At 47.1% G+C, this 13,247-nt stretch overlaps 1 protein-coding gene across 1 annotated transcript in view; it reads left to right on the forward strand.

The window, feature by feature from the left end:
• LOC120531945 (cytochrome P450 20A1) overlaps positions 1–13,095 on the forward strand; it is a 37,004-nt gene extending 23,909 nt beyond the window's left edge. Inside the window, exons 8-13 of the mRNA XM_039757827.1 lie at positions 10,663–10,717; positions 10,971–11,091; positions 11,176–11,287; positions 11,581–11,645; positions 11,744–11,833; positions 11,912–13,095. Of these exons, the coding sequence (XP_039613761.1) occupies positions 10,663–10,717; positions 10,971–11,091; positions 11,176–11,287; positions 11,581–11,645; positions 11,744–11,833; positions 11,912–12,062 (594 nt within the window). The 3' untranslated portion in view covers positions 12,063–13,095. The remainder of the gene's footprint in view (positions 1–10,662; positions 10,718–10,970; positions 11,092–11,175; positions 11,288–11,580; positions 11,646–11,743; positions 11,834–11,911) is intronic.
• Positions 13,096–13,247: the final 152 nt, after the last annotated feature.

Here is a 13,247-nt window from a genome sequence, read left to right on the forward strand (position 1 = left end):
ATGATGATAGGAGTTATTAAACAGGGGAACACGGTGGCGCAGTGATTGTGCGCGACCTTCGATTAAATCATTTATTGTAGCAGTGCTATCTCTCTCAGACGTACTGACCTCCAATTCCTGTCCGTCCTTTTCTTTCTCCAAATACCCAATCGCCACACAGTCAGCTCTGTAATGGACATTAAACCATCTGTAAGCTTAGAATGCCAATTCTTCAAACCTTTTAAGGAACATTGAAATATCTTCGTAGTACGTGTTAAATTATTCTATCCATCTATCCTTCCAGCGTTGCGCCAGCACCAGAAAGAATACAGCGCGAGGCAGGAACAATCCGTGAACTTGCTAGCGCTGCAGCACCGTGTCCTCACATGTTTAATTAACAATATAGATTATTTAAATGAATTTAAAGTTGTATCTATATAATATAATCAACATATTTTGCTGCAATTCGTCTTAATAATGATCTCGTCATCGTATGTAAATTTATAAAGTGGCTCAGCTTGTGTGATATTCTAACTGTATCTCAAGTTTCCAGTGAGGTGATTGTACTCATAAGTCCTCACAGGTCTACGAGGAGCACTTGATGGCTGACTGAGTGCGTTTAGAGCTCTTGGGGTGAAACTGTTTGTGAACCGCGAGGTCCGTACAGGAAAGGCTCTGAAGTGTTTGACATACGAGAGCAGTTCAAATAGACTGTGTGCATGGCTGAGGCGGCGTGTGCTTGATGCTGTATCCTGATAATTCTCTTTGTGATCAGCTGCTGTGATTCCACACTCAGATACAGTGATAAAAAATACTCCGAGTGGTGCAGTGAGAGTAACAACGCTAAAGCAGTTCTGGTATTTAGAATAGTTTGGCCATTCTGTGCCCATTATATTGTTACACGTTAATCACAATCAGATGCGTTACACTAATAAACAATATGCGGTTAGTTTCAGTGTATTTATAAAGCTGCGTCAGGAATGTGAATCTAAGAAAGAAAGGGTAACCGCACAGGAACAGTAGCACTGCTTTGACACTGGGCGCTGCCAGTCTGCAAAACCGAGTGAAGAACTTGTGTACGTCAGGGTATGAGGAACCGTGGAAAAGTGCGTGGCTTTACGGCAAGTTTAGGTTTTATACATCGCGATTTGAACGTGGAAACGGGCTTACGCAACATTTCTGTGCGTGTTTATTCATGAGGCCCCTGATCCTTGGATGGAATGGCAGAAACGGACAGCATGGCCACCTGCATGAATGAGCCACCTGAGAGGTGAGTGATTTGCCTCTCTCGGCCCTTCAGTCTGGTGGTCTTGTCCTTGACACACCAACTGGACGCGTGGGTGTGCACTTGGCCACCCCAGTCTTGTTCTGATGTGTTTTATTTCAGCTGCATGCAAAACTCTTGTCATGATCTGGTAAGTGTCCTCGACATTGTGACATGTATAATTAAGAGAAGGGTTTAGAGCCACTGCGGCCCTCCAGGACTGGAGTTGGAGACCCCTGATCTAAAGACTGAGTTGGAGTTCACTTTTATTAAGGAGCTTGGCATGAAGAATGGTATGGTGTGGAGTGTGGCGCTCAAAGTCCAAACTAGTGGCAGCTTTGTAAGATGGTGCCAGGGCTTGCCACCCACGGTTGTAGCGGACTCAAACCCAGCTGAGGTTCGGTGATTTATTCATTTATTTTTATTTTTTCAGTGGGGATCCCAGGAACGCACGACTCGCACAGACACACACCCTCACAGAGACAAAAAGGCAACCGATAATAAAATGGAAATTCAAGAATGTATTCGACAATAATGAATGAAACAATGATCCCACCCCAGTTCCCTTTACGGCGATTTGAATAAACACGAACGCAACAATAACTAACCACTAACAGAAACCGCACACGATGACGCCCATGAAAAACGGCACCTGCTGAAATGAAATGATGGAGGTGGAGAGTCCAGAGATCAGGCCAGTCCTACCGGGATTTCCTGATGAGATGATGGCGTGTGAGGGGATCAGGACGACAGCAGGAAGACACCAAGACGGTCCGTACGCCGGACACAGGAGACCACCCAGGACAAGACGAGAATCCACAGGCAGCCAAATGGGAAGGCAAACAAAGTGGCACGAAAACGTGCTCATGAAATAAATGGTGGTGGTGTTGTTATCCTATTAGCCTTCTTAATGGCTTCTGGCTGCAGTCCGGATGTACTGTAGATAGTAAGCAGTCCAGTGTGACTCGTGAGGTACGAACTCGCCACTGTCCCGTTACTCATTTTGATGAGCTGCTGTCCCACTTGGTGCCACTGCTCACAGAAAAGACACAAAAGACGTCTCCTTTCTCTGTAGAACTTGACCCCCTTTAAAATCTTACGCCGGCCTCCTTGTGCCCAGCAGCTCCTGCACCCTCAGCAGATGACCAATCCGAGCCACCGCAGGGACTGCTGGGAGTTGAAGTTTTAATTCCCCAGTAGCTCCGCTACACGGCAGCTCCTGGTTGAACAAAAAGTACAAACCCTGCATTAGGAGCTAAAAAAAGAGCACCAGGAGCTACAGAGTGGGCCGAATTATTGTGGTGGGAATGCTGCTCTCCCTGGTTTCTCATAAAAGACCCTCTGGTGGGTGGCACGGTGAGGGCTTAGGAGCCGTGACATCGGGGTGATTGCGCCCAGAAAGGACACAGAGCAGCAGAACATAAAATACATCGACATGACAGTGCAGTTGTCTCCCTGCCATCCTCAGCCCAAAGTTTGTCTTTGTGTTAATCAGGTGGGTTGGCAGGGGGCTTCACGTGGAGAGCAAACTTCCATCCTCACCACATTGGTCCCATTCACATTCATTTGTGTGTCTGATTGGCTGCATCACACGTGGCAGAAGGCGTCCTTGAGTGTCACCAAATGTTTATGCAAACAAACTAAATCACGCAGGTCGCCTTCAGTGGTACTTGAAACACAGAAGTGGTAAACCCAGCGTTACGAGAGCAAATCATGGGGTGGCACTGGTATGGATGCCAGTTGTGACTCCCCCAGTTCAACACCCGCCTGTCGTTCTGTCACTCGTCAGGCCCCCTTCAAAGCTACCGTTATTACAGAGACGGCCGGTGGGCTGTTCAGTGTGCGCGTGGCAGTGCTGTGGTTGCAGAGAATTTGGTTTTCAAAAAGCAAAGCCCCCCTTTTAAATTTCAGAACCATCAAGGAATGCTTTGATCCTCTGAAATGTCCCTCATAAAAATGAGTGTAATGAGAAATGCTGAGCAGCGCGTGTGAATAAACTGCACATACTCCGGGATTGCAAAGTGTCACTTGATTAGCTGTGGCAGACGTCACCGGGCACATCCTGACCTCCGCCAGTGGCGCTGATCGCAGACACAAGCCCACCTGGAGTTCAGCTCCATGGCGGCAACTGGTGAGCTGGCACATTAAAAAAAAAAAGGAATCTGTAAGTGTGAGTCCGTGGAGTAAACAGTTGATCGTAAATGGAAACAGGACAACTAATACACTGATTCACATTCTGTATCCAGGGAAAATGGAGGAGGAGGAGAACCGTAAAAATACTGGGGGGGGACCAACTCATTCAAATAAGAGAGGAAGCTTCAAGAATAAACCGTCGCTCGACTGACGCCGTATTCAGTCCCCTTGGCTGTCTTGTGCTGTAGATTTCATTTTAAATGGATTCATTGGCCATGTGTTGTCTCAACACCCCATAACAGCAAAGTGAACACACGTGGCGTTCAGAAAGGTCTGCACAGTTATTCGCGTTCAGAAACTCAAATCTCTCATTCCTTGACTATTCAGACCTTGAATTCGGTACTTTGCAGAAGCCCCTTTGCCAGTCTTGGCTGGTAAGTCTCTACAAGCTTGGCACACCTGGATGTGGCCGCTTTATTCTGTTCCTCCTGGTGTATCCCCTCGCACTCCATTAGAAAGCGGCAGTGAGCGGCCATCTTCAGGTCTCTCCGTACATATCCTATGGGGTTTAAGGATGAGCCACTCGGGGAGAGGCCAGTACTTGTCACCAGGCCACTTCAGCATTGTTTCTTTGTGGCCACTGAGCTGTCACCCCAGTCTGAGGTGGCCTGCACTGCGGAGCAGGATTTCTTCAGGGACCTCTCTGTTTTTGGAGGCCTTCATCCCGCCCTCCATGCTGAACAGTATTCCTGTCCCCATAGCATGACACTGCCACCACCATGCTTCACCACAGTGATGGCATTAGGCAGGTGACGAGCAGTGCCTGGTCTTCACCACACAGAGTGGTTGGAGTTCTGCCCAAAGATGTCCATTTGTCTGTGCTCCCCGAATCCTTTAAATGACTTTTACTCAAGAGTGGCTTCTGTCTGACGTCTCTGCCATAAACGTCTGATTGATGGAACGTTACTGAGATGGCTGTCCTTCCACTGGGTCCCTTCATCCCAGCAGAGGACTTCTGAAGCTCCATTAGAGCTTCTTGGTTGCCTTCTTGCCTGGTTACTCTGCTTGACCAAAGGGTCAGCTCTGGGTAGAGTCCTGCTGGTTCACAGTTATTGAGACCCCTGTGCTCCTTGATAGACCCCACGGTTTAGAAGTGGTTTGATCCCCTTGCCTTGAAGGACGCCTCGCCACCGAGAGTGCCCTGGCATGCAGCGTAAATCCATACACAGGCAGACACGCGTGTGCCTTTCTAAATGACCTTCAGTCAGTTCGTTGTGCCACTGGTGGTCTCCAGTCAACTTCTAGACAGACAGTTAAAGCAAACGGGAGTCACCAATTTGGAGGGTCACAGCAGAGGGTCTGAATACTTGCAGGAAGGAGACATTTCAGTTTTTGATTTTCAGTAAATTTACAGACCTTTCTGGTCACATGTCTTCACTTTGTCACTATGGGTCATTGAGTGTAAACCGGTGAAAATGGCAGCTTGGACTATTTAAGATGTAATGAGAAGTCTGGCAAATGCGCCGACCCGACACAGACTGACACTGGAAGCGCGTGTAAAAATAAAGAAAAAGATTTTTTTTCTTCTACTGGGGATCACATCTTCCCCGTGTCCCTCAGTTACAGCACAGTCCCAAAAATAATACTACTTCTTCTTCTTCTTCTACTCCTCTTCTTCTACTTCTTCTACTTCTTCTTCTACTGTTTTTTTTTTCTTCTTCCTCCTCTCCAACTCTGGCACCCTGGGTAGTGGCCTCCGGCTCCTTTTATAGCCCCTCCCCAAAGTGCTCCAGGTGGTAATTGGCCTAATTGGGCAGCACTTCCGGGTGTGGCGGCATTCCTGCCCACAGAGGCTCGTTAGGCCACGGAGCCCAACAGGTCTGAGCCCTGAAGTCCCACGCCTGTGGCCCCGATGTAACCCAGGAGGGCTCCCACCATGCTTTCCGGGAGATGTAGTGTGCATGCCATGTCTGCTCCCCCAGTCCAGGTGTCAAAGGGGCGTCCCGGCCGTCCGCCACAGTAGTCAAGTAGAATGACCCCCTAACTACAAAGACTACAATATGCAAACTTCCGAGGCAACTCCACTCATCTTGGCTGAAGAAGGGGTCTGAGTTTCCTTGAAAGTTTGCATATTGTCATTTTTGTAGTTGGCCAATAAAAGGCATCATGTTGCTTGACTTCTTATTGCATCCATAATGGCTAACAGGGTACAACACCCTAGCACTCCATTTAAAATGAAATTCACAACACAGAAAGACAAAGGGGCTGAAGACTTCGTGAGTCCACCGTACGCCCCTGTGACCCTGTGCTGTATGTAATACGTGTAGCAAGTTTAACAAGTCACTCACTGTGCTCGGTGCAAATCTCTCTCGTCAGTCTGCCCAGTTGACACAGAGTCTGATTTAGCACCGGGGTTCACCATTTTGAACTGCTAGGCAAGCATTGGAAGACAAGACAGATAAAGACGACTGCGAAATGGCCATTGTGTACTATTGTTGTGTGACAAACTCCGCAGGAAACTGCATCCTCTTTGCCTTCTTTGGGATGGCACGTGAAGAAAGAGTAGAAAGCCTTGGCACATCGCCTGGCACACCTATGAAGCCGACGGACGGATGGACGGATGGGAGCTAACGTCATCCGATCCGGAAAATCCTTCCACTGCATGGCGAAAATGGGCCCCCATGCCCAAAGGTCTTGTCATTGGCTTCCTTCGTCTGTTATGCCACATAAGCCGTCATTAAAGAAAGTGAAGTTGTGTACCGCCGTATCACTAAGGGGGGTATCGCCTTTTTAGATTACAGTATTGCCCCCAGAACTCGAACAACTTGGAATCCGAACAAAAAATGTGAGCAAATTTTGCCCCGGAATCCGAACGGCCAGCACGTTGTTCGCGTGTGTTTGTGCGTACGTCTCCCCAGCACTCGGGCCACTCGTATGCGTAGTTGGAAGCTGCAGTGAAAGCATCTCGTGTGATTTTCACTGCTAACTTGATGCTTTTGTGTCTGTTTTGTGGTGTTATTATTATTTTTTTTTTTTTATAATAACAACTTCGAGTATTCGCCAAGGGTCCTAAAAAGTGTAGTGAAGAAAATAAGAGGAAGAGGAAAGCCTACCAAGCAGTAATCTCTCTCCTCCTCCAGCTGCCACATGCGCCAACATCATTCCTTTTTAAGGTAAATACAGGTTTTTATAGTTTTATTGAAATATTATTTGTTAATAGTTTACCTTCAAATCCAGTGTATTTACTGTTCAAATCATTTTGAAAATTCGAGTTTGTGGGACCCAGGAAGGGATTCATCCAGTTTCTGTTATTTTAAAGGGGAAAAATTGTCTTGAAACTCGAACGATTTGGAACTCCGACGGGGTTCTGGAACGGATTAATGTTTGGATTCCAAGGTATCTCCGTATCTCTGTATAGACTCCGGTTATGTTACACACCACAGTTACAAAAGAACTCATTCCAACAAGGGAGCTCTCGCCCCCTGCTGGACACACTGCATGTACTCTTTATTATGTAGGCCCAGCAGAACTTTAGAATCTAGAGTACCAGACCCGGCAGGAGAGACGTTACACATGTATCTACATATTATAATAATGTGCCCAAATATACGCAGAGTTCATATGTGACAACCTGGGTGGTAATCAGTTCATTTTCTAAGACCACCAGGTGGCACTCTGTCTTGGTCTTTGCTCCTGCATGGCCTCTTCTTTGTTCCTGTTGTTTTTATCTTAGTCCAGCTTCCTGGACAAATGGGATAAGCCGACCCCCAGCTTCATACAAATCCTATTCAGCCACGATGCAGCCCTCTAATCACAGCCCACCCAGTGAAGGGGCATCACAAGTTCTACCTGTCCCTTCCATTCCAAGCTGGTCTTTCATCTCCGCCCGCCTGTATCCCCCCAGGCTAGCTGGCCAGTCGGTTTCTGAGATTTTATCATTACTAGTTTTAACTTGTAGTAAGTCTCTCTATTATAAAAGAAAATCTTGAGACGAGACGAGACTATTGCCCTCTCACGGTCCTCTCGCCTCTCATTGGTGTGAATGCTTTTGTCAGATTCTCAGCTCTTATAATTTTTTACGTTCTCCTCACTTTAAGTTCCCAATTAAAGACGACACATTCTGTCCAAATCTTATTGAAGAATTTCATCAACTTAAAATATGAGTACACAGGCAATCCTAGCACCAAGAAACCATGAAGTCAAATGAATGAACCTGAAAATTGTTGATTGGTTACACAGCAGATTAGTGAAATGCATATCCATAGACTGTGCTGAAGCAGTTGGTGTTGATGGTGAGGAAGATGAAAACATCAACTTACAATATCACCCAGAATATCTACAACCGTAACACTGTCTGGTCTCCCACCGGTTGACAGAAGAACGTATCGTAATGTTATTGCGTAATTCATGTCTGAGTGATGGGCTATGCGATGGGACGAGATAAGTTGTATTGAAAATTGGTCGAACAATTCTGATATGTCAGATATTAACAGGCGACAAGAAAAGTAATGTAGGACATCTAACATTGGACACCAAAGGAGATCTCGATATGCCATTCGTATTAAAACGTTGACCGTTAGAATAGCTTTAACAATGACAATTAACAAATCACAGGGACAAACATTCAAAAAAGAGAGAAAGAAACGAAATTCTGTCACAGGCAGTTATACGTTGTGTTGTCACGATGAACATCCAAACACGGAGTCCAAATTCAATGCAATTTACGAAAAGTTCATTCCAAATATTGTTTTTACTGAAGTTTTACAGTCAAAGAGTAAGTTTAAAAAGTATTTTGTGTTAAGTTCAAAGCCAAACTGAACAAAATCGTATAAGGCAACGAATACCTCGAATGCAACATAAAACATCAATTTCTTTCAATTTATTACGTTGTCCTGTTTTTTGGTTAATTACTTGCTGTAATGTACAATAGTTAGCTCTATTATGCATACGTAACAATTCCCATGAGAATATCAATCTGTTTAAATTGTACATCTGCTTCCCCACACGTGAGTGGCAGAGCTGTGAAGTGGTCAGTGCGTAGCGCCCACATGGGGGTTGGCAAGCCAAGTGAGCAGCGGGCAGAGCCCCTCACTTCTAAAGTATACATATATCTATCAGAATGTCACACTGTCCTCATGACAAGGCAATTACAAACGTCACGTGTATTTGTTATGTAGTTAGTCACCGAGCGGTTCAGACTGATTAACATAACTGGACCTTCACCATAACTCTCCATTACTCTGGCCAGCGGAGGAGAGGAGCATTCTGGTCCGAGTCCTGCAGACGTTGGCCACCCGTCTGCTGCTCAAATGCTTTGACCTCTAATGTGGGCACAGAATGTTTCCATCCATTGATTTCAGGGCTCCCCGCACCTGAGGTGTCTTTTCTGTGAGCAGCGGCATCAGAGTGGGACAGCAGGCCATCAGAATGAGTAACGGGACAGAGGCGACGTAGTACCGTATGAGTCCCACTGGACTGGTTACTAACTACAGTACATCCAGACTGTGGACTGAAGCCATTAAGGAGGATAACAGCAACACCGTTTATCTCTAGAGCTCATTTTCATACAAATAATGTGCTTTACGGGATGAAGAAAGGGAAAATATAAAAATAAAATTAGGCAACACTAATTAACATGGGGTGGCGCAGTGGGTAGTGCTGCTGCCTCGCAGTTAGGAGACCCATGGAGTTTGCAGGTTCTCCTCGTGTCTGCGTGGGTTTCCTCCGGGTGCTCTGTAGTTAGGAAATAGCGGGTTGGATGGATTATTAACATAGAATAAAAGTTAAGGTCCAGTGGTCAGGGGAGGACAGAAAAAACAAAATCTGCAGGGGGTCCGAGGCCACAAGACCACCCAGCCCCCCCAACATCAATGATCTTAGGGTTTTCAGGCTTCACTTGGAAGAATTTGATGATGATGGCCCTGTGGACCTGTGGCTTTCAAGCCATCAATGGAGGGACATCACAGTGCTTTGATCATCTGCACCAACCACAGAAAACTGGAAAGAGAACAGCAGAGAAAGTCGGGGTTAGTATGGAGTATGGAGCCACCATGATGATAAGGATAATTAAATAAATGTAATCTAAAATGAAGCGATGAGAAGGCCATGTTACAATAATGGAGTTTTTAGCAGCTGTTTAAAGTGCTCCACCGTATCAGCCTGGCGTCTTCCTATCGGTAAACTCGTATTCCAGATTTGAGGTGCATAACGGCAGATGGCCACCCGCCCGCCTCACCACTTATTTAAGTTTAGCTCTTGGAATTCTAAGCAGACCCTCATCTGAAGGTCTAAGGTTCTGATTTGGAGTGTCAGGTGAGAGGCTCTCCACAGTATAGGATGGAGCAGACCATACGCCGTATTTTAAAATCAATTCTGTGACACAGGTAGCCAGTGTAGTGACATCAGAAATGGCGTGATGTGCTCGGATTTTCTTTTCCTAGTTAATGGATGTTGGTTAAGGTGGCGCCCTGATGTGTGGAGTTACAGCCTGATGGGTGTTAGACTTGCACCTCGTCACACATTCATGAGGCCTCACCTGCAATCCTGTGTTCACTTTTGGTCTCCATGTTACAAAAAAGACAAAGCAGCGCTTGGGGAAAGTCCAGAGAAGAGCAACGGGGCCGATTGGAGACCATGGAGAGTGAACAACCTTCTCCGTTTAAGCCAGTGAAGATTATGAGGTGTCCTGACTGAAGTGCATTTAATAATTAAGGAAATTAGGAGAGTGGAGGCCAGCTTTTAGTTTAAGATGAGTTGTTAATTAAGGACACAGTGGGGAACTTGAGAAAATTTAACTGTAAATGTTTAGAAGGTTTTCTTCACACAGAGAACCACAAAAACAAGGAATACGTGACCACGAAGTGTGATGGACTGGAGGGCTTTATGGAGCTTGGGGGAAATTAGGATTGAAAAGCTTTGGCGGGCCCAATGTCCTGTCCTCATCACATCTGTCTGTGTGGAGACATCCAGCTGCCATAGGACTGGCTCTGTGCCCCTCCAATCCTTGCTCGGGTGGTCTTCCCGGCTACCGTTCTTTTTGTTGTCCTTGGCATGACTGTCTTGGCTTTGGGTGCTCCGTCTCTGAGGTTCCCTCTCTCTTGTGCAGCTTGACTTGCTTCAGCCTGGCGAAGCTTTCCTCGACTTGTCTTCTCCCCTCACGTGGCTCAGCTTTGTCCACCATAGCCGTGACTGGCAAAGCAAAATGACACCGAGCTGCAGTGTCTTCTGTTCGACTCGAGCCCAGGTGTGCTAATGATGGCTTCCTCTCCTTGTTACTGTCTCCCCAGGTGCTAGAAGACAGTGTCATTTTCTCCTTGGTGGGCTGCATCATCACAGCTAATTGTAAGTAGGACTTTTGGAGAATTGTGTGTGTGACGGACAGCTGAAGAGTGCCACCTCGTATCTGTCAAGCTAGCCAGCTAACCAAGGGGGCACGCGCTGTACTGCTAGACGTAGGGCCACTCTTTGCTGGTCATCTGAACCAAACAGTGTTACATGTAAATTAAAGTCACGGCGTTAGGCAAGTGACCACCTGCGCCATGATGTGAGCTGGCATATCTCGACTGGTTACTCACTACTGCCCACTTCTTTTCAGTGTGCAGCTGGGCAGTGTATTTTCTGTCCACCGTGGAAGACATTCAGGAGGAACTGCACCGTGAGCTGGAAGAGGTCTTGGGCCAGGGGCCGGTGACACTGGACAAGTTAGAGCAGTTGAGGTGAGTGACGTCACCCCTCTGCACTGGCCATGTTCTCCAGGAGCCCCCAGTCCTAAAACACTGTGTCTGATTTGTCCTCATTAGGTTCTGTAGACGAGTCCTTCATGAGACCGTCCGAACTGCCAAGCTGACCCCTGTGGCGGCCCGTGTGCAGGAGCTGGAGGGACGTGTGGACCAACATGTCATTCCTAAAGAGGTATGGTGAGGTTTAATGCTCATTCAGATGTGACTGTGCAAAACATGGCCGGCTGATTTGGCCAAGGAGCGGACTGAGTGCCTCCAGGTGCTGTTGGGATCCGCAAGTGGACAGGGCGTCACTGGGTGCTGATGGCATTTCTGTGTCTGTTGGGTGTTGCTGGGTCTGGCAGCTCTGCCCACTGATGGAGTGTCTGCATGTGGCACCTTCTTTCTTTCAGTAGGTGTTGCCCAGCTCGTCCCGCTTGTTTTTTGTTTTTTTTTCTCCTCCACACAATGTTCTCTTTGTTTCAGACCCTGGTTATCTATGCCCTGGGTGTGGTGCTGCAGGATGCTGCCATCTGGCCCCTGCCTTACAGGTTTGTAGGTGGACCTTGGCCTGTGCTGTTTCACTCCTTTGCTACAATGTCTTCTCTTTTTCATCTGCTTTGTGCTTCCTTGTGTTTCTTCTCCACAGGTTTGATCCTCATCGATTTGATGAAGAATCAGAAAGGAAGAGCTTGTCCCTGTTGGGTTTCTCCGGAAGCCAGGAGTGTCCAGAGCTGCGGTGAGTAGAACGTCCTCCATGAGGTTAAGTCCTGGCATTAATCATCATCCACTGACCGTGCCACGTCTTGTACCTCAGGTTTGCCTATGTGGTGGCGACAGTGTTACTCTGTTCGCTGCTGAACAGACTGAAGATCTGCCAGGTGTCCAGCCAGGTTGTGGAAACAAAATGTGAGCTCGTGTCATCCCCAAAGGAAGAGGCCTGGATCTCGGTGAGCCGCAGAAGCTAGAGGAGGAAATCCTCAAGGACACTTCCATTGAGCACGCTGGACTGTACAAGATGGACATCACCGTAGACAACTTGAGCAGAAGGAGTTCGGCCAATGAGAGGACAAGGACAACCAGTGGGCCCATTGTGGGAGCCTGCCCAAGTGGCAGATGTCCCAGAGTGCTTCCTGCTATCACAATAAAGAGCAGTGGCCTTTCTCGCTTTACTCTTATTAGTTGTCTGACATCCTTTATCCAAGGGTGACTTGCATCATTTCAGATACAGTCGGTTACGTTTGTTTTTGTCTTTCCAGTTGGAGCCCAGGCAGGTGAAGTGACTTGCCGAGTGTCACACAGTGGTGTCAGTAGTGGCATTTGAACCCACAGCCTCAGGGTTTGAAGTCCAAAGCCTGAATTTCTCCACAGTGTTGCTCTTTGTTCCATCTATTGGCCTTCATTCTGGGCTTTGATGGCCTGCCAGCACTTTCTGATTAAAAATAAGAAGGCCCACCTACACCGAGCACAGCGGAGGCCCCTTTCTTCACCCTGACATCTCCCTTCTGCTTTTCCTCACTGATTTCATCCCATTGATCCCAAGGTTGCCATCACGTCCGTCAGTGATTACCGTTTTCCACACAGTTCTTTGCAGTGGGCTCTACCGTTGAGGTCAGTTCAGATCCCATGTTCTCAAACTTCTAGCTCTTCCAAAGGGGACAGCTGATCTCCTCCCAAACATTGTCTGGCTGGTCCCAGCACAACCTCACGACTCATTTGGATCTTCTCAGCAGTGGCTCCATTTTTAAGATCCAAGTCAACACTGAGGTGTGATCAGTGGGTCCAGACCTTTAGATCTGATGACTACAAAGCTGACCAGTGGCCTTTAGCCCGAGGGTACCAGAGATGGATCAGTACAAAAAGGTTGACTTTCAGTATTGATACCCAAATGGTACTGAAGAAAATAATTGAGAACGTCCTCCTTCCCGATGTTTTGTACCCCCCAGCCCATAGACACGTGCACCTCCCTGCTACGCTGCAGTCCTCTAATCATTATGAAGAGCGCGGCCTCCTCGACGTTTATATAAATAAATGCATATATATATATAAAAAAGCCAAATTCCCACTGACTCACTCATCACGGAATCTCTTGCATCATGAGGACTTGAAATTTGGATTGTAGGTTACCCTTGGTTCATAGGTACTCGCTATAA

Source organism: Polypterus senegalus, chromosome 6 (genome assembly GCF_016835505.1).
Source record: "Polypterus senegalus isolate Bchr_013 chromosome 6, ASM1683550v1, whole genome shotgun sequence".
In the NCBI taxonomy this organism is placed as follows: Eukaryota; Metazoa; Chordata; class Cladistia; order Polypteriformes; family Polypteridae; genus Polypterus; species Polypterus senegalus.